This window comes from Oncorhynchus nerka, linkage group LG17, assembly GCF_034236695.1.
Source record: "Oncorhynchus nerka isolate Pitt River linkage group LG17, Oner_Uvic_2.0, whole genome shotgun sequence".
In the NCBI taxonomy this organism is placed as follows: domain Eukaryota; kingdom Metazoa; phylum Chordata; class Actinopteri; order Salmoniformes; family Salmonidae; genus Oncorhynchus; species Oncorhynchus nerka.
This window is the reverse complement of record NC_088412.1, coordinates 47,542,193-47,562,200: the sequence shown is the minus strand read 5'-3', so window position 1 is coordinate 47,562,200 and position 20,008 is coordinate 47,542,193. Positions and strand designations below refer to the sequence as shown.

The 20,008-nt window shown below is 47.6% G+C and overlaps 1 protein-coding gene across 1 annotated transcript in view; it reads right to left on the bottom strand.

Moving 5' to 3' along the window:
- LOC115145339 (VWFA and cache domain-containing protein 1) overlaps window positions 1–20,008 on the bottom strand; it is a 98,377-nt gene that overhangs the window by 43,384 nt on the left and 34,985 nt on the right. Inside the window, exons 2-4 of the mRNA XM_065003201.1 lie at window positions 13,424–13,486; window positions 5,574–5,722; window positions 1,336–1,442 (exon numbers count right to left, since the gene is read on the bottom strand). Coding sequence (XP_064859273.1) covers window positions 1,336–1,442; window positions 5,574–5,722; window positions 13,424–13,486 — 319 coding nt within the window. The remainder of the gene's footprint in view (window positions 1–1,335; window positions 1,443–5,573; window positions 5,723–13,423; window positions 13,487–20,008) is intronic.

Below are 20,008 nucleotides of genomic sequence, written 5' to 3'. Positions count from 1 at the left end.
TGGTTGTTTAGACTGGGTCCAGACAAATGGGGACGATGAATGCTAGAGGCTTGAGGTCAAGACAGCCTGAGAAATGAAGGCCTGGTGGTAACATGAACTCCTGATGGCTGCCTTGGGAAAATAAACTCTGGGGGGGACGATGAATCATCCTAATCTGCTCAGAGGTGGAGCTGCCGTGAATTTGGACGGAGAGGGTGCGAGAGACGAGGAGGCAGGTAAGAGAAGGGGGCTGTTAAAAGAGTTTCTACAGTCCTAACAGAGGAAGGGTTAGTGTGTGTCTGTGAGAGAGCGGTTGGCTTTGCCAGTGTTTCCACACCGAGACCGAAAAAAGAAATGACCATTAGCGAGAGTGAGATTAGAAGTAGAAAATAATTGAGGCAAACGCTGCAGCTTCTTCAGTACAGTCGGCAATGGTCATAAACTAACATAACGTCTAACCGCAATCATAGCGCTCGTTGTTGTTTGTTCGGAGTGTGGATGTCGACTGGGAGTGTTCAGGTGCCGAGGTCAAATGTATGACGTCAATCACGTCCGGTTATGATTTTGAGTGTTTGGCTAACAGCGCTGCAACAGGGGCATATGGCAAAGCTCGACAAAGCCTCCTGATGTAGAAGGATTTTTTCTGTTTTTAAACATCCTCTTACTGAATGGAGAAGCAGAACAGAGATCGAGGGAGGGGGATTTAAAAAAAATATATATATATGTCAGAATTTTCAGCGCATTAAGCAAAATCACTATTCTTCGATCAAAAGAGAGAGAGTGGGAGAAAGAGGAGGGGAGAGAGTGGGAGAAAGAGGGGAGAGAGTGGGAGAAAGAGGAGGGAGAGAATGGAGAAAGAGGAGGGGAGAGAGTGAGAGAAAGAGGAGGGGAGAGAGTGGGAAGAGAGAGGAGGGGAGAGAATGGAGAAAGAGGAGGGGAGAGAGTGGGAAGAGAGAGGAGGGGAGAGAATGGAGAAAGAGGAGGGGAGAGAGTGGGAAGAGAGAGCGTAGGAGCGAAGAAAGAACACAAAGTGGTTTAATAACGTGTGAAACAGGCATAGTTCATTATTTCCATCTGGGTCCTTTTCCTTTAAAGATTGAACGATATGGTGAGTAATATTCACTTCTACGGGCTGCTGTTGTCATGGCAATTGTTCGCAAGCAAGGCCATGGCTGTCCATGTTAAGAGGTGAAGACTGCTAGATGAATGGTGGGTTAGAAGGCTCGGGGGGGGGGGGGGGGGGCTTATTGTGGCCTTGTGTCTCAATCGGGACGTATAGGAGATAAACATGATGAAACATGGTGAACACGATGAAGGGTGTGGTAAGGGTGTTGGTAGGGGTAGAAGGTGACCCACCTGAGTTGAGGTCCCGTCCAGGGTTAAAGGCTCGACTGTTGACGGTGGGGGACAGCCGGTCACAGCAGATGGTCTTGGACACGTTGGTGTTGAAGTTACCGTCGAACCTGAATCGAGACAGAACACATCACATTTGTGACGGCACCACTGATCTCCCACAGACGTCATATCTCTCAGAAACAGCTGGAGAGAGATGCAGAGAGGTAAAGAAAAGGAAAGGAGTGGGACATCAAGGAGAGGACGGAATCAGGAAATACATGGATGGAAACAGTAGCAACCATCTCAATGATGCCCATGCTGTGTGTGGAATATATGCCTCTCTCATTCCCAGTAGACGCACCCCTTGCATGCATAGGTGGGGTGCATGTAGTGAGTGAGTGTTTGTGGAGTCCTCGGGGGGTCCTCTAAGCCCAGTCGATCCCCTATCACGGCATTACAAGGAGTTGGCAGCCCCCTGGTACCTCCACGCAGTCATAGCAGCTAGTCTCATAGCAGCTAGCTCCCAGAGTGCCTCAGCTTCCCTAATGAAGAGCTGAGAGAGGGATGGGGAGACGAGAGGAGGAGAGGGGGGGGTCCTCAGGGGAGTAGCCTGCTCCACACTGCACCGCGGGCTGGGTCGCTTTGATCCCGCACTCCCTTACCAGCTCCACTAAACCCCGCAGCCCTGCTGCCTCACATTCTGTCCTTCCTTGCACACAGGAAACACAGGAAAACACAACCGACCAGTGGTAACCCGCTGACACACACAAATACGCACGCCTGCAGACGCACACACGCGGCGAGCCGCTATCCTCACCGAACGCACGCACACTCTCGCCTTCCTCTCTTCCTACTGCCCCCCTCCTCCTCCAGAGCTTGAGAGAGTGCATTTGATTGACAGCTGCTCTGATGTACCAGCTCCTTTGAACTTCAGACATTAAATTCCCATTAGGCTACATTCATTATTATTCTCCTTCAACACACTTTGCACGCGGGGGCTAAGCAAAATGTTGCCGGATAAAAAATACATTTGCAAAGCGCTTTGAATTTGACATCAAAACCTGGAGAACGAGAGCGGCGCAGGAGAGAGGGAGGGACGGAGGGAGAAAGGATGAGAAAGGGGAAAGCGAGCGAGCGAGAGAGCGAGAGAGAGAGCGAGAGAGAGAGAGATAGGAAAGAAAGGGAGGCAAGAGAGAAGGGGAGGAGAGAGAGAGAGAGAGAGAGAGAGAGAGAGAGAGAGAGAGAGAGAGAGAGAGAGAGGGGGAAAGAAAGGGAGGCGAGAGAGAAGGGGAGGAGAGAGAGAGAGAGAGAGAGAGCGAGAGAGAGGGGGGAAAGAAAGGGAGGCGAGAGAGAAGGGGAGGAGAGAGAGAGAGAGCGCAAGAAGGAAAACCTTCCGGCCCCGATTTGGATTCAACATGCAAATGAGGGTCTTGAAAAACATCCCTGCTTTTAAAATGAGTATATAAAAAAATGTGTAGAGAAAATAAAGAAATATAGATGAAATATAGATGAAATATAGATGAAATATAGATGAAATATAGATGAAATAACCCCTGAAGCGGCATTGAGAGCAGCAGATACAGAGCGTTTCCTTACACCAGAAACACAATACCACTCTTCCAGTATCTTGAAGCCTCAGCTAGCTTGTGACGAGGCCCCTGCCGGCATAATGTTCAATGACGAAGGGGTTGCTATGCTTTGTTTCAATACCCTATAAGGAGGAGTTCTCTTCGCCTCGGATCGGGGAGATAACAGGAATACAGGAGAGAAAGACCCCCCCCCCCCCTCCCTCTTTTAATCCATCGGTGCACACAGCAATGCGTTTGATAAGAGGGGGGCTCAATGGGGATTTGGGGAGCAGGGAGTGAGGGCGGAGGAAGGTCTCTTAATAGGGACAGAAGCATTTGGTCGGAGAGATAGAGAGGGCTCCTATCAGCCCGGGGTTTAAAGCCTGTTAAGTCTCTCTACTACCCCCCTACCCCCCGCTCTCCCTCCCCTCGCCCCCTCATGCTCAAAACAGAGGCTTCATTAGTTCACTCAGAGCAACAACAAAAAATGGGAAAACCAGCTGACCCCTGATCCCAGCTCTCCCTCACAGAGATCAGTGAAGGATCAACACGCCAGAGGAGAGGAGCTCAGTCACCAGCGGTCAGTTCACATTAAAACTGCTGTAGCATTTCCATTTCCTGTCCCACTGACTAGAAAGTCATAACGACGCGCAGGAGGTAACGTGTTCTCATAATACTCCTCCAGCAACACCTCCCTGGAGACCGTAGCCGGACAAGAACATCAGGCTGGGTGGAACTTACAACCCTGTATAACCCCTGTCGTTATCGGGGAAAACACAGTTGGCCAGCTTAAACGCCTGCTCTTATCTCCGTCAGCCTGCATGGCTAGCTAGCGACCGTTTGTCCTTTCTGAGGTAACCATAGAGATACACACACTGAGTATAGCAAACGTTAGGAACATCTTCCTAATAGTCAGTTGCGTACCGTACCCCCCCCTCCCTTTCCATCTACACTGATTGAAGTGGATTTAACAAGAGACATCAATAAGATATCATAGAAGGTGAATCCAGGTGAGAACTATGTCATGGAAAGAACAGGTGTATTCGTTATTGTGTTTCGGTGTCCCGTCTGCATGCGGAGGGGGTGTATCTGTACAGCGCTGCGGCTGGCTGACTTACACTGGAGACGGGAGTTCGGGGCTATGAGACGTGCACACGGTTCTTGTCGTCCGCCCCTCAAAATAAGTCCGAAATGATTGTGATCCAGCTGGTACCTGAAGATCAGTCACTAAAACCTGAAACGCGTGCCATTTTCAGGCATTGATTGGTTGATTAGACCTGGAAGCTGTCCCCCCTGACTGAACACTGATGAAAGCATTGCAGTGCGGCGTGGGGGGGGGGCCATGGGCTAGCTGACACCACTGTGGTCGCGTGACGGCTGTGTGACATGGTTAATCCTGTGAACCACCTGACACCCCCAGCTATGACCTGCCATATGACCCAGGAGCAGGCAGCAGCAGCTGACTCTAAGCCCAACAAAGGACACCCTGACCTGGGGACGGGTGGGTCTGCCACCAGCTTCTCTGGAGGGTCCAGCACGGTACCGAGTTAGAGTCTGAAAACAGGCCTCACGGCATTTCACTGGTACACATCAGATGTTTGGATCTTTAACCTTCCCTGGCTGGGACTGGGAGAGAAGTTACTCTGCACTCCTTCAAAACGGTCACGCTCCCAGATTAACTTTTGCAAAAGTGAGAGCAGTCAGCTTTCCCCCCCCCCAGTGGGATTCTTGGAAGTCGTGGGAGCCCTCAGAAGTGAGCCTCGCCGCGTCCCTTCCACACCCCATCCGCAACATCACCATCATCATCTTCTTCACTCTCTGTCCACCCTAGCTCTCCCAGCTCCCTCGCTCTCCTCCAGAATAAGTGTGCCTGAGAAGAAAAACCTGGACTGGACTCAATCCGGGTGAAATTCTACAGGTATTATTCTGGAGCGGAGTCAGACTGATTGCGGGAGAAGCAGAGACAGACCCTGGAACTGCAGATAAGTCGGGGGAGAAACTTCAGAGAGACGGAAAACACCATCAGACTGAGAGATAGAGGAAGGGAGAGAGAAGCAGAAGAAGACAGGAAGAGGGAAAGAGAGAGAGATACGTAGACAGCTGGAGCTGTAGAGATTAGTGTTGAAAGCAGCTCTCTTGCCCTCTCCACTCTCTCTCCCTCTCTCTCTCGTTTGACGTGCGTTTGCTCCTGCAAGGTAGCGGGAGATTGATGGAGGTAGGCCTCCAGATGACTCCATTACCCATAAACAACCGCATCTGTCTGGGAGAATTAAATGGCCGCCGAGCTGAGCAGTGGCGCGCTCATCACCACCACTGCGTGTGAACGAAAGGCTGCTGGTTTGAATCCACGCGCCGATTAGGTGACACATCTTGCCGATGCGCCCTTGAGCAAGGCACTTAACCCGAACTAAGTCGCTCTGGATAAGAGCGCCTGCTAAATGACTAAAATGCCAATTCAATTTGCAGATTTTGCACACGTGGAGGGGACTGTTTCTAGAAAGGATTGGAGGGGACTGTTTCTAGAAAGGATTGGAGGGGACTGTTTCTAGAAAGGATTGGAGGGGACTGTTTCTAGAAAGGATTGGAGGGGACTGTTTCTAGAAAGGATTCAAATACATTTAAACAGAGGAAGGGGTAATGGGGTTGTGTGTGTGTGTGTGTGTGTGTGTGTGTGTGTGTATATATACTCACTCCATCATGGAGGGGGGGATGCTGCAGCAGTCTTGGATGGCGGTGAGGGGGGACGTCAGGTGGGCCGTGTAGGATGCCTCCACCACCTGCTTGTTCCTGTTCACCACGTCCAGGTAACGGTTAAACTTCTCGCGGATCTTCTTCGCAAGCTACAACCAATCACACACACACACACACACACACACACACACACACACAGTTGGATATAATCCTGTATAGAGCACATCATACGCAAGGTTCTCCTCAACATGGTGGAATTACTAGTGGAAAACAAAACCGCACACACACACACACAGTTGGATATAATCCTGTATAGAGCACATCATACGCAAGGTTCTCCTCAACATGGTGGAATTACTAGTGGAAAACAAAACCGCACGCACGCACGCACGCACGCACGCACGCACACACGATTCATATGATTATATTTTAGTACCTATTCCTTTTTTGTCAGGCTGGGTTGAAGCACATCCTTCAGATCTAGGTTCTGAACGCAGTCAGACAGGCTCCTCCTCTTTATTCCGAGTTGAGCACGGCCCCGTATAAAACGAAACCACAAGTCCTCGTACATACTTGGTTGAATTAACAAGGCAGAGAGCTGTGAACAACATCAAAAGTCCTCCGAACCCCGACTCCGCCTGAAATGCGGTTTCAACTTTGAGAAGAAGTCATGCCCCGCTACACAGTCGGCTGTACGGAAACCCGAGAGAAAAGACAAAGTGTGATTCCTGAAGAAACCAGACTTACATACAGCTCTGACAGACATACTGAAACCAGCCGTCTCTACACAGTCCCCAAATCCAGGAGCATTTCAAGGCAAGTCAAGTCTAGTTTCCAAACCTCGGTCCTCGGGACACATGTTGTTGTTGTTTTCCCCTGGCACTACACAGCTGATTGAAATAATCAACTAATCGTCCAGCTTTGATCATTTGAATCAGCTGTGTAGTGCTAGGGCAAAAAAAAAACACAAAAAATGACGTGGTTCCCGAGGACATAGTTTGAGAAACGCTGACGCAGAGCCGTGAGCACACGGAACACCCTTCTCTGTCAAACTGGTGCTTGGCTACAGAGCAGCAAGGGGAACTACCCCTCCCTACCTTCAGGCTCTGCTCAAACCCTAGAACCCAACCCGGGTCTCTTGGCCCTCCCGCCCGTATGAAATTAAAAATACTCATATCCCAGAGCAAGAAGTACAGCTTCATATGACACCAATTATTGTTTTGTAGCACCTACAGATGAAACAAGATGGCGTCTTAAAGGAGGCCTGAGTAAGGCCAAAATGTCAGACGCTACGGACAAATGACAAAGATATGTAAACAATCCTCCCCCCAAAAAGACCATTCTACGGATTCAATTGTGAAAATCCCCAAAGCCATGGTGTTTTTTTTTGTTGCTCTGGTCTTGTGAGAAATCACTCAAAAGGAAAAATGTGGTTCATTAAAAAAGGGGCAGATAATTGAATCGTGCTGGTTAGTGTTCGGCCTGACTAGGCCCCCGTCTGTCCTGTGTTAGTGTGTCAGCTAACGCTAGGCATACATTACAGCTCTCAGAGGGGGAGTTATGGCTCACTGCACGCATCTCAGAGCCTCTTTCAAAAAAAGGGTTCCCACCTGGGGGACACTAATAACGAGCGCACTAGCAGCTCCTCACAACAGGTTCTTGTTCCTACTCTGGAGCCAATGAAAAACCCCCACAGGGAACCAACCTCGTTAGAACCTACAGGACCGTGGCAACTCCCCCCCACTCCTACGCATTCAAGCACAGGCTACATAGCCTGCAAAAAAAGCACTGATAACGCACACAAACTCAGAACACACAGTAGGCTTTAAACAAGACTCAAAGACTCAAATCAAGTCACTACATTCCCTCACCGCCTGGAGAAAAGTAAATAATAACTTGGGAGAACCGCCTCTACCGGCCGCCAGTCTCCTCTACCGGCCGCCAGCCTCCTCTACCGGCCGCCAGCCTCCTCTACCGGCCGCCAGCCTCCTCTACCGGCCGCCAGCCTCCTCTACCGGCCGCCAGCCTCCTCTACCGGCCGCCAGCCTCCTCTACCGGCCGCCAGCCTCCTCTACCGGCCGCCAGTCTCTTCTACCGGCAGCCAGTCTCCTCTACCGGCAGCCAGTCTCCTCTACCGGCAGCCAGTCTCCTCTACCGGCAGCCAGTCTCCTCTACCGGCAGCCAGTCTCCACTACCGGCAGCCAGTCTCCACATCCCATAATGAGGCGTGCCTGCCAACACTGCCCAGGCCAGGAACAGGAGAAATATGCTGTGACCCATTAACCGAGCTACACCCAATCAGCCAGTCGCTGTTCCTATTAAGCCGCAAGCCCAACCGCTCCTCCGATTATGTCATTATACAGGGGCCAGCGGCGTCACCCTGAATTACAGTGCCACCCGATATGCGAGTCCAAAGATGGCACCATATTCCCTACATAGTGCACTACTTTTGACAAGGTCCCGTAAGGGCTACGGTCAAAAGTAGTGCACTATGTCGGTAGTAGGTTGTCATTTGGGACGCAACCAAAACTACTGTACCCCCTCCCAGACTGGGCCGGACCAGCAATCAGGACCAACGTGGACTCACTATTAGGTGCGTCTCAACCACGATTGAGCTGTCCGAGTGCCTTCACAGCCCTAGCCACAGCACGGTGTGGTTAAGACTGAGAAATACCCATTCATGAGTCCAGAGGAACGAGAAACCAAAAGACCTGCAAGGCACAGGTTTAGTGATTTAGAACTACTTTTCCTTAGCCAAAACCACCCTCCTTCTCCCCCTCTCTACCCACAAATCGCAACCAACCTCACCAACTACTCCCGGCCTTACTGTTTACTCCTCCCACCTTCACTACAACACACAACACACGTTGGGGCTCTGTGGTTGCTGTAGCCCTGACCAGACGGTCCCAGACCACACAGTTTCATTGTGTGGCTCTGGTTCAGGACTGTTACGGCTAGGTCTGGGTAAGGGAGGAGACCTGTGACCCGTGTCAGTACCAGGGTAGACTGGGAGAATGTCAGAGAATAAAATAGCCCATCAAGGTCATTCCAGGGAACTGATTTTGTTGTCGTTGTTGTTGTTGACACAGAAACCCCTCCGCGAGCCCTGACTGGCCTTTTACATAAATGTCACCGTCAGACTACAGCCTCCACACCTCTGGTCTACTAAGTCTCTGGGGGCTCAGGCACACTGATAGACAGACTGGGCTATTAGACTGGCGTGACCACCTCGTCCTCTGGCTACACACACACACACACACACACACACACACACAACAATGCGTCTATCTATAGGCTGTTTTGACCTCCGGCTAGCTGCCCATTGTCTGCAGTCTCTCTCGTTTTGCTGATTCCATCTTATCTCCCCAGAGGACCAAACAGACATAACGCGCAGGACTTCTAATAGGAAATGTCCACTCCACTGTCTGGCTCAGTCCACGTGGGATCTTCTTCATTTTGGTCTGAAATTCATTTCCTGGTAACACACGCCTTTCTTTACATGCCTCTGAGAAGAGAGCAGCAACCTGCACTGTAGAATTACAGTAAAAACACGAGCTAAAGCAAATAAACATCTAGAATCATGTTCATTACACTTTAAACATTTCTGGGATGAGTGGAGATGGCCAGCCTATGTCATTACTCAGTGGCAGATGTCATCACCCTGCTCGTCTCCTGGCTGAGTAACGAGAGGGAGATGGTGTCGGGGAGCCAGGGTGCCAGTCTCAAAGCCAGGCTTCTGTCTCTCTGTCTGTCTTTCAGTCAGTCTTTTTTCTTTGGGCTTCCTCCCCACTGTGGATTCAGCTCTAATTGGTGCTGTTTTGGCTGCCATGGTGCCAAAGTGTCATTTCCCACCTGCCTCCTAGCCGGGGAGAACCATGCCAGCAATGCCAGGGCTGGCACCGTCTGGTCTTAGCGAGAGTCTTAGAGGAATGCAATTGCTGCAGAGACACTGTCGTACATCTTGTCAATATTTTTGATGAATTCGAACAGCTTAAGAATCATTCTTTGAAGAAAAAAAAGAGAGAAAAGAAAAAAATACAGCTACATGGAAAAATCTTCAGCAAACATTTTATCAATCAAGGTATCTACTGGTCAGATGCATTTAGCATGGTTTCTGGAAATGTAATTCAAAATAAAAAGTTTTTTTAAACATACTGTAACTAAATGTCAGCACACGAGAAGTGGTAACCTCTAACCTAACCTACAGTCCACAGATGGATACTACTGGAGCCATATACTGTTCAAATGGAAAGTACCTCCACATTTTGTTACAGACTTTTTCTCAAATACATATTTTTTCCCTCAATCTACACATTATACCCCATAATTACAAAGCAAAAATGGGTTCATAGAAATGTTTGCTAATTTTTTTAATTTAAAAAAAAATCAAAAATATGGAAATATCACATTTACATAAGTACTATTTTCAGGTCTCTCCAGAAATGTTCAACCGGGTTCAAGTCCAGGCTCTGGCTGGGCCACCTAAGGACATTCAGAGACTTGTCCCGAAGCCACTCTTGCGTTGGTCTTGGCTGCGTGCTTAGGGTAGTTGTCCTGTTGGAAGGTAAACCCTAGCCCCAGTCTATGGTCCTGAGCACTCTGGAGCAGATTTGTATTAAGGATCTCTCTGTACTTTGCTCCGTTCATCTTTCCCTCAATCCTGACTAGTTCGTGCCTCTGAAAAACATCCCCAGAGCATGATGCTGCCGCCACCATGCTTCACCATAGGGATGGTGCCAGGTTTCTTCCAGACGTGACCCTTGGCATTCAAGCCAAATCTTGGTTTCATCAGACCAGAGTCCTTTACGTGCTGTAAAGGACTGGCTTTCTTCTGACCACATAGCAAAGGGGCTGAATACTTGTGTAAATAACTGTAAATCTCTTTTTTATTTTGGATACATTTGCACAAAAAAATAAAAACCTGTTTTCAATTTGTCATTATGGAGTATTGTGGGATGAGGGAAACATTTAATTTCATCCATTTTAGAATACGGCTGTAACGTAACAAAATGTGGAAAAAGTCAAGGGGTCTGAATACTTTCTGAATTCACTGTACAGGGAGAGAGAGCGAGAGGGAGAGAGAGAGGGAGAGAGAGAGAGGAGAGTGTTAGTTAGGCCAGGTTTAAGAACAGCCGCCATGCTAGCGCCCATATTGAACTTCATTCTTGAAATGTTGGTGATGTAACAACACGACAACTCCCTATGAAATGTTGGTGATGTAACAACACGACAACTCCCTATGAAATGTTGGTGATGTAACAACACGACAACTCCCTATGAAATGTTGGTGATGTAACAACACGACAACTCCCTATGAAATGTTGGTGATGTAACAACACGACAACTCCCTGTGAAATGTTGGTGATGTAACAACACGACAACTCCCTATGAAATGTTGGTGATGTAACAACACGACAACTCCCTATGAAATGTTGGTGATGTAACAACACGACAACTCCCTGTGAAATGTTGGTGATGTAACAACACGACAACTCCCTATGAAATGTTGGTGATGTAACAACAAGACAACTGAAATGTTGGTGATCCCTGAAATGTTGGTGATGTAACAACACGACAACTCCCTATGAAATGTTGGTGATGTAACAACACGACAACTCCCTGTGAAATGTTGGTGATGTAACAACACGACAACTCCCTATGAAATGTTGGTGATGTAACAACACGACAACTCCCTGTGAAATGTTGGTGATGTAACAACACGACAACTCCCTGTGAAATGTTGGTGATGTAACAACACGACAACTCCCTGTGAAAGGATCCGTTGTAAACAAGCAGAGCTGTGAACGTCACAGATGTTTTTATTGATTAGCATTCAGGATCAGTAGCTGTGGGGCAGAAACATATCTATCAAATGACCTATTGATTAAAGGGATCCAGTACCAACCCCTGTACTGTATGTTATACTGAGCCAGTGGAAATAGTAGTAGCCGGTCTACCAAACCATGTAGTCGAAACATCACCGACCACTGCAGTGCAGGAATGGGCAGTAAGCGAACAGTGCCAGCTTATTTGCTCTGCTCTGCCAACGGTGACCAGACCCATAACACACACACACACACACACGTATTGAGACATGAACAGACGCTGTTGTTTTGGCTCTGTACTCCATGATACAATGACTATGAGGTTAAAGTGCAGACTGGCAGCTTTAATTTGAGGGTATTTTCATCCATATTGGGGGAACTGTAGAGAAATTACAGCACTTTATGTACGAAGTCCCTCATTTTAGGGGACCAAAAGTATTGGGACAAATTAACGTGTGTATTAAAATAGTCAAAAGTGGAGTGTTTCTGAACACACACATGTGGACTAAAATCCACATGCTGCCATGACTACGGATAGTCCTGAATGAATCGTGAATAATGTTGAGTGAGAACCTTAGACGCACAAAAGATCATATCCCCAAGACACGCTAACCTCTCACCATCACAATAACAGGGGAGGTTAGCATTTTTGGAGGGATATGATATTTGTGCGTATGTAACCTTCCCACTCACCAGTATTCACCATTCATTCAGAACTCTCCGTACTCATGGCAGCATATGGATTTTAATGTAGAAGTGTTTAGAAACATTATATTCTTATATACTATTACGAGTGACTCCAAAATGGCACAATGCATTGTTTACCATTCATTTCTATTGGGCAAAAATACTCTGAAACACAACCAAAACAAACAGAAAATGCATCCAACAAGTTTGTAGAGTCACAAGCTGTAAATCATTGTGTTCTAGGAATATGGGACCAAATACTTAACTATTAACTACTTCAACACACATAAGTGAATTTGTCCCTTTTGGTCCCCTAAAATAGGTGGACTACGTACAATTATAAAATCAGGACATTTTAAACGAATCACCAGAAATAGATTTTTTTTAAATGTAAGCTGACAGTCCGCACTTTAACCTCAATAGTCACTCGTGGACGTGGCCTTTCTGAAGCACTTTTAAGTCACTGAATATTATCAACACACTGGACAAATAGACGTGGCCTTTCTGAATTTTTCAAAATGAATATTACTGTCCCCTCAACACACTGGACACCGTGGACGTGGCCTTTCTGAATCACTTTAACCTCAATAGTCACTGAATATTACTGTCCCCTCAACACACTGGACACCGTGGACGTGGCCTTTCTGAATCACTTTAACCTCAATAGTCACTGAATATTACTGTCCCCTCAACACACTGGACACAGTGGACGTGGCCTTTCTGAAGCACTTTAACCTCAATAGTCACTGAATATTACTGTCCCCTCAACACACTGGACACCGTGGACGTGGCCTTTCTGAATCACTTTAACCTCAATAGTCACTGAATATTACTGTCCCCTCAACACACTGGACACAGTGGACGTGGCCTTTCTGAATCACTTTAACCTCAATAGTCACTGAATATTACTGTCCCCTCAACACACTGGACACAGTGGACGTGGCCTTTCTGAATCGCTCGACGGGATTAATAACGTTTAAAAAACACACACATCTCGGGTTCTTAAGTAGCCTCTTTATTGCCAACCATGGGAGAGTGCAGATGAAATGGCATTAACTCAGTCTCTAACGCTGTATTAGAGTACAGGTAGAGGAGCCATGTTTCCATTCCAGCATCTCCTCGTCAGAGTGAAGCCTTCCTGCACAGACACTGTGTAGTGCATTAGAGAATGGGGGAGTGAAAAACAAAGACAACTTCAAAGCCAATGAGACAGCAGCTGTAGAATTTTAATAAGCCCTCCTTTCCTCTGATGATGGCTGTGTGTGTGTGTGTGTGTGTGTGTGTGTGTGGTGTTACTGCGTCACAAACACACACACACAAAAGCACCCAGTGACTCACCTGCTGTACTTCCGTCTCTCCGTTTGAGGTCTTCTCTGTGTACACAAACGAGTTGAAGATTCTCTGCAGACAGAGAGAGACAGGGAGAGACAGAGAGAGAGAGAGAGAGAGAGAGAGAGAGACAGAGAAAGAGAGAGACAGAGAGAGAGAGAGAGAGACAGAGAAAGAGAGAGACAGAGAGAGAGAGAGAGAGAGAGACAGAGAAAGAGAGAGACAGAGAGAGAGAGAGAGAGAGAGAGACAGAGAGAGACAGAGAGAGAGAGAGAGAGACAGAGAAAGAGAGAGAGAGACAGAGAAAGAGAGAGAGAGAGAGAGAGAGAGAGAGAGAGAGAGACAGAGAAAGAGAGAGACAGAGAAAGAGAGAGACAGAGAGAGAGAGAGAGAGACAGAGAAAGAGAGAGACAGAGAGAGAGAGAGAGACAGAGAAAGAGAGAGAAAGAGAGACATGGTTAGTATGCTGTAGAAAGACTTACTGCAGCCGTTCATTTAAAAAGAAAAGCTAAATCATTGCACACACATTATTCTGATTGCCTAAAGGCCCACTGCAAAAAATGTTATTTCCCAATGTTTTAAGCATATTTCCACACCATGAGGTTGGAAAAATACTGTGACATTAAAAAGTATATGTTTTTTAAAAAAAGTATAATTCCCTTTAAATGTAAGAGCTGTTTGAAAAGACCACCTGAAATTTCAGCCTGTTTTGGTGGTCTGGGGTTTTGGCCTTCCACGGTAACATCGCCATGCGGTAAATGATTTAACAGGCCAATAAGAAAGAGCTCCAAACCTCTCTGCCAATAACAGCTGGTCAAATGCTGCCTACAGGCTGACTGCCTGCAAAACAACCTGAACCCATTCAACATGTTTGGTGTAGGCAACATACTGTACAATAGACATCTTCCACAAATCCTAAAAACACGTTTGACCTAGGCATAAACCTATATTCTGAAGCAAGAGTAGATGTCCTTGTACAACCTCAACACCAACACAAACTCAATGAGTCCTCAAGAAAACAGTTTAACACCTGCATGGGTTGGTATGCTATTGCATACTGACACACCAAAACACACACTCAAGAACACAACTTTTTAAGCAAGCTTGTCCACCGAGTACCACACACACACACGCCCCCCAAAATATCAGGCACAACATTTAGTGCAAGGTGGAGGCACACTAAAAAAACAGTTAAATAAACGTTGACTTAAAGTGGCAGGTGTTTCACTGTAAGCTTCTCTGCTGCTACACTAGACACACACACCACCCCCCCTTGTCCAGTCCTGACCACACACACCACCCCCCCTGTCCAGTCCTGACCACACACACCACCCCCCCTGTCCAGTCCTGACCACACACACCACCCCCTGTCCAGTCCTGTCCACACACACACACCACTCCCCCTGTCCAGTCCTGTCCACACACACACACCACCCCCTGTCCAGTCCTGTCCACACACACCACCCCCTGTCCAGTCCTGTCCACACACACCACCCCCTGTCCAGTCCTGTCCACACACACCACCCCCCTGTCCAGTCCTGTCCACACACCACCCCCTGTCCAGTCCTGTCCACACACCACCCCCTGTCCAGTCCTGTCCACACACACCACCCCCTGTCCAGTCCAGTCCACACACACCACCCCCTGTCCAGTCCTGTCCACACACACACACACCACCCCCTGTCCAGTCCTGTCCACACACACACACACCACCCCCTGTCCAGTCCTGTCCACACACACACACCACCCCCTGTCCAGTCCTGTCCACACACACACCACCCCCTGTCCAGTCCTGTCCACACACACACACCACCCCCTGTCCAGTCCTGTCCACACACCACCCCCTGTCCAGTCCTGTCCACACACCACCCCCTGTCCAGTCCTGTCACACACACACCACTCCCCCTGTCCAGTCCTGTCCACACACACACACACACACACCACTCCCCCTGTCCAGTCCTGTCCACACACACACACACACACCACTCCCCTGTCCAGTCCTGTCCACACACACACACACACACCACTCCCCCTGTCCAGTCCTGTCCACACACACACACACACCACTCCCCCTGTCCAGTCCTGTCCACACACACACACACACCACTCCCCCTGTCCAGTCCTGTCCACACACACACACACACCACTCCCCTGTCCAGTCCTGTACACACACACACACACACACACACCACTCCCCCTGTCCAGTCCTGTCCACACACACACACACACCACTCCCCTGTCCAGTCCTGTACACACACACACACACCACTCCCCCTGTCCAGTCCAGTCCACACACACCACTCCCCCTGTCCAGTCCTGTCCACACACACACCACCCCCTGTCCAGTCCTGTCCACACACACACCACCCCCCTGTCCAGTCCTGTCCACCACACACACCACCCCCCTGTCCAGTCCTGTCCACACACACACACACCACTCCCCCGTCCAGTCCTGACCACACACACACTGTCGGACACATTACAGAGCAGAGGGGCACCAGCTACCCAGCATGCTTCACTCCACACCACTCCGCCCGCCAACGCAGAGTTCACTCCACTTTATTGCATTACCATGGTAACCAACCAACCAACCCCCCAATAAAGGTAGATGTCAAAACAAGCAGTGATTTATGGGACCTCACACAATCAAGAGGAGACTTGTCACGCTGAACTAGGTTCCTAGATGTCAACACAAGGAAACACTAAAAAGCCTGGCTGGTTTGATTCTCTCTACTGTAGTTGAAGTGGTTCTTCGGTCGACACTGGGGAGGGGATGTGTTGGTAAAACTTGGGGGGAACATAGAAGCACAAAGGCAAAAGGCTAAAAAAGCTACACAATTCACCCACAGTGTTATTTAGAAAACTACCCCGGCCTAGTCAATTGTGAAATAAACACATGGAGCACAAAAACAAACTGAACCACCACCACAGCTAGCTAGCTAGTGTTAGAGTTAGCTTAACACTGTATCGTTAGCTAGCTAGCTTGTGTTAGCGTTAGCTTAACACTGTATCGTTAGCTAGCTAGCTAATGTTAGCGTTAGCTTAACACTGTATCGTTAGCTAGCTAGCTAGTGTTAGCGTTAGCTTAACACTGTATCGTTAGCTAGCTAGCTAGTGTTAGCGTTAGCTTAACACTGTATCGTTAGCTAGCTAGCTAGTGTTAGCGTTAGCTTAACATTGTATCGTTAGCTAGCTAGCTAGTGTTAGCTTAACATTGTATCGTTAGCTAGCTAGCTAGTGTTAGCGTTAGCTTAACACTGTATCGTTAGCTAGCTAGCTAATGTTAGCGTTAGCTTAACATTGTATCGTTAGCTAGCTAGCTAGTGTTAGCGTTAGCTTAACACTGTATCGTTAGCTAGCTAGCTAGTGTTCAAATACGGCTCACCCTGGCTGGGCCAGCGGGGCCAGTTAATGTGACGCCCCTATTTTCTGTCTGATACCTAAAGCTTGGGGTGGCCTCTTCAATGACCAAACCCTCCCACCGCCTAATTGGCCCAAATCAACTACGTCTTATACACCTTTCACATAAGATTTACTTTTATATGACCCCCCCCCTTCAAAATGGCCAACTTTTTACCACGTTCTTGCCGAGATTAGACTTCTATACATTCCATGCCACGCTGGCGACGAGTGGGAGGGGGTGTGCAGATGCGGGTGGGCGTCTATTTGAATAAATCCAGGGTAAATCCATTTGAAAATCAATCACTTTGACAGCATCCCTTTTGATTTAAACACAACGTTCCATACATGTGTGCACGTTGAAGAAGCGACCAGACTGTGACTTCTTGGACCTGAATGACAAAAAACATTCAGGAAGATAAAGGTCCTCAAACTTGACCCTTTTTTTACATACGGGAACTACGCTCTGGTTCCCTGATCTGTACTACACCGAAACGCACAATGACGGGTATGTTCATTCTTCTCGTGTTTCACAAGTTTGGACAGCATAGTAAAGTAGAGTGCAGTGCAGTACAATACAGCACAGCAGAGTAGAGTGCAGTGCAGTAGAGTGCAGTATGGTTCAGCACAGTACAATACATCGTCGTTTACTCTACCGGGGTGGCAGGTAGCCGCGAGGTTAGAGCGCTAGAGACAGTAACCAAAAGGTTTCTTGGCTCAGGGAAAAACGAATCTGTTGCTGTGCCTTTGAGCAAGGTACTTGAGCCTGATTGCCCCAGGGGTGAGATACAATGGCGACCCTGACCATGACCCCACTCCCTGCGGGTGTCTCAGGCGGAGTTGGGATATGAACGAGTGAATGAGAGAGAAAGAATGGCCGGAAGAGGGGTTGTCCAGACCAACAGTTTTAACACTTGGTTAGACGGCCAGACGACAGAATTTGCTAAGAAAATCGCTATGAGCTGAACATAACAGTATGCCAATGGAAGGGATCACAGTAGCAGGTGACCCAATTGTGGTTTTGTGGCTTTGATTTCTTATTGTAGCCAATTCAGTTGGAGTAATTGCATTTCAGATTTTTTTTTTTTACCATAATCACTATAACTAATGGGTCTCTCTACCATTACTTGTTACTTCTGTGAACTTCCATTATCCTCCCTCTAAATTAGAAAACATCTTAACGATGTGTGTTTTTGGTAACGGAATTAGAAGGCACAAAAGCAGTATTTCTTCAACTTTCTGACGGTAAACATCTTCAAAGACCACATTTCCATCCGTTTATCCAGAAATCAGCCTTTACTTATGCCTAATTTTCAAGCCGGAGAAGGGTTGAATGTATCTATGCCTTAATTTACCAAAAAAAAATGGACTCTTAGCTTTTCATTTGACACCCAGTTTGTTATGCTCCTATAAATAAACACGTTGGTGCTCTCGTTGGTTCTTTTCAACGGATACGCCACGAGACATCCATGTCTTCGTCACTGGAAAAGATACATGGTCTAGTTTGATCTCATTTAAAAACTTAAGTGCTTATTTTGAACCTATTTTACATAATATTATATCATTATTACATTTTCTAACCTTTTTAACATCAATTATCAATTATTAATCAATTAATTATTATTAATTATCATCAATTATTAATATTATTATTATTATCAATTATCAAAAAAAGGCGTCAACTCAGATGTTCGGTCATAGTCACACATAGCATAGACATTTGACGGTTGTGTGTTGTGCCCGCCATCGGTTGAGACAGAGTGGGTGTCATTTCAATTAGGACTGGGAGATACGGTCAAAATATCATATCGTAATATACACAATACAGAATGACGTATTTGATGTTTTTGAGTAATACAAGTTCTAAATTTGCTTTATAAGTCATGCGTGACCCTAGGGTGGCACGAAATACAGTGCATTCGGAAAGTATTCAGACCCCTTGACGTTTGTCATTTTGTTACGTTACAGATGAAAATGGATTTAAAAATATATACAACATCTCAATCTACACACAACACCCCATAATGACAAAGCAAAAACGGGTTGTTAGACATTTTAGCAAATGTTTAAAAAAGTAAAAAGTAAAATCTTACATTTACACAAGTACTCAGACCTTTTACTCAGTACTTTGTTGAAGGACCTTTGGTAGCGAATAAATACTCGAGTCTTCTTGGGTATGACGCTACAAGCTTGACACACCTGTATTTGGGGAGCTCCTCCCATTCTTCTCTGCAGATCCTCTCAAGCTCTGTCAGGTTGGATGGGGAGCTCCTCCCATTCTTCTCTGCAAATCCTCTGTCAGGTTGGATGGGGAGCTCCTCCCATTCTTCTCTGCAAATCCTCTCTGTCAGGTTGGATGGGGAGCTCCTCCCATTCTTCTCTGCAAATCCTCTCTGTCAGGTTGGATGGGGAGCTCCTCCCATTCTTCTCTGCAGATCCTCTGTCAGGTTGGATGGGGAGCTCCTCCCATTCTTCTCTGCAGATCCTCTCTGTCAGGTTGGATGGAGAGCTCCTCCCATTCTTCTCTGCAGATCCTCTCTGTCAGGTTGGATGGGGAGCTCCTCCCATTCTTCTCTGCAGATCCTCTGTCAGGTTGGATGGGGAGCTCCTCCCATTCTTCTCTGCAAATCCTCTGTCAGGTTGGATGGGGAGCTCCTCCCATTCTTCTCTGCAGATCCTCTCAAGCTCTGTCAGGTTGGATGGGGAGCTCCTCCCATTCTTCTCTGCAGATCCTCTCTGTCAGGTTGGATGGGGGGCTCCTCCCATTCTTCTCTGCAGATCCTCTCTGTCAGGTTGGATGGGGAGCTCCTCCCATTCTTCTCTGCAGATCCTCTCTGTCAGGTTGGATGGGGAGCTCCTCCCATTCTTCTCTGCAGATCCTCTCAAGCTGTCAGGTTGGATGGGGAGCTCCTCCCATTTCTTCTCTGCAGATCCTCTCTGTCAGGTTGGATGGGGAGCTCCTCCCATTCTTCTCTGCAAATCCTCTCTGTCAGGTTGGATGGGGAGTGTCGCCATTGTTCAAATGAGATGTTCAAGTCCGGATTCTGGCTGGGCCACTGAAGGACATTCAGAGACTTGTCCCAAGGCCACTCTTATGTTGTCTTGGATGTGTGCTTAGGGTTGTTGTCCTGTTGGAACGTGAACCTTCATCCCAGCCGAATACAACAATTTGAAGGGGTGTCCACTACTTTTGTG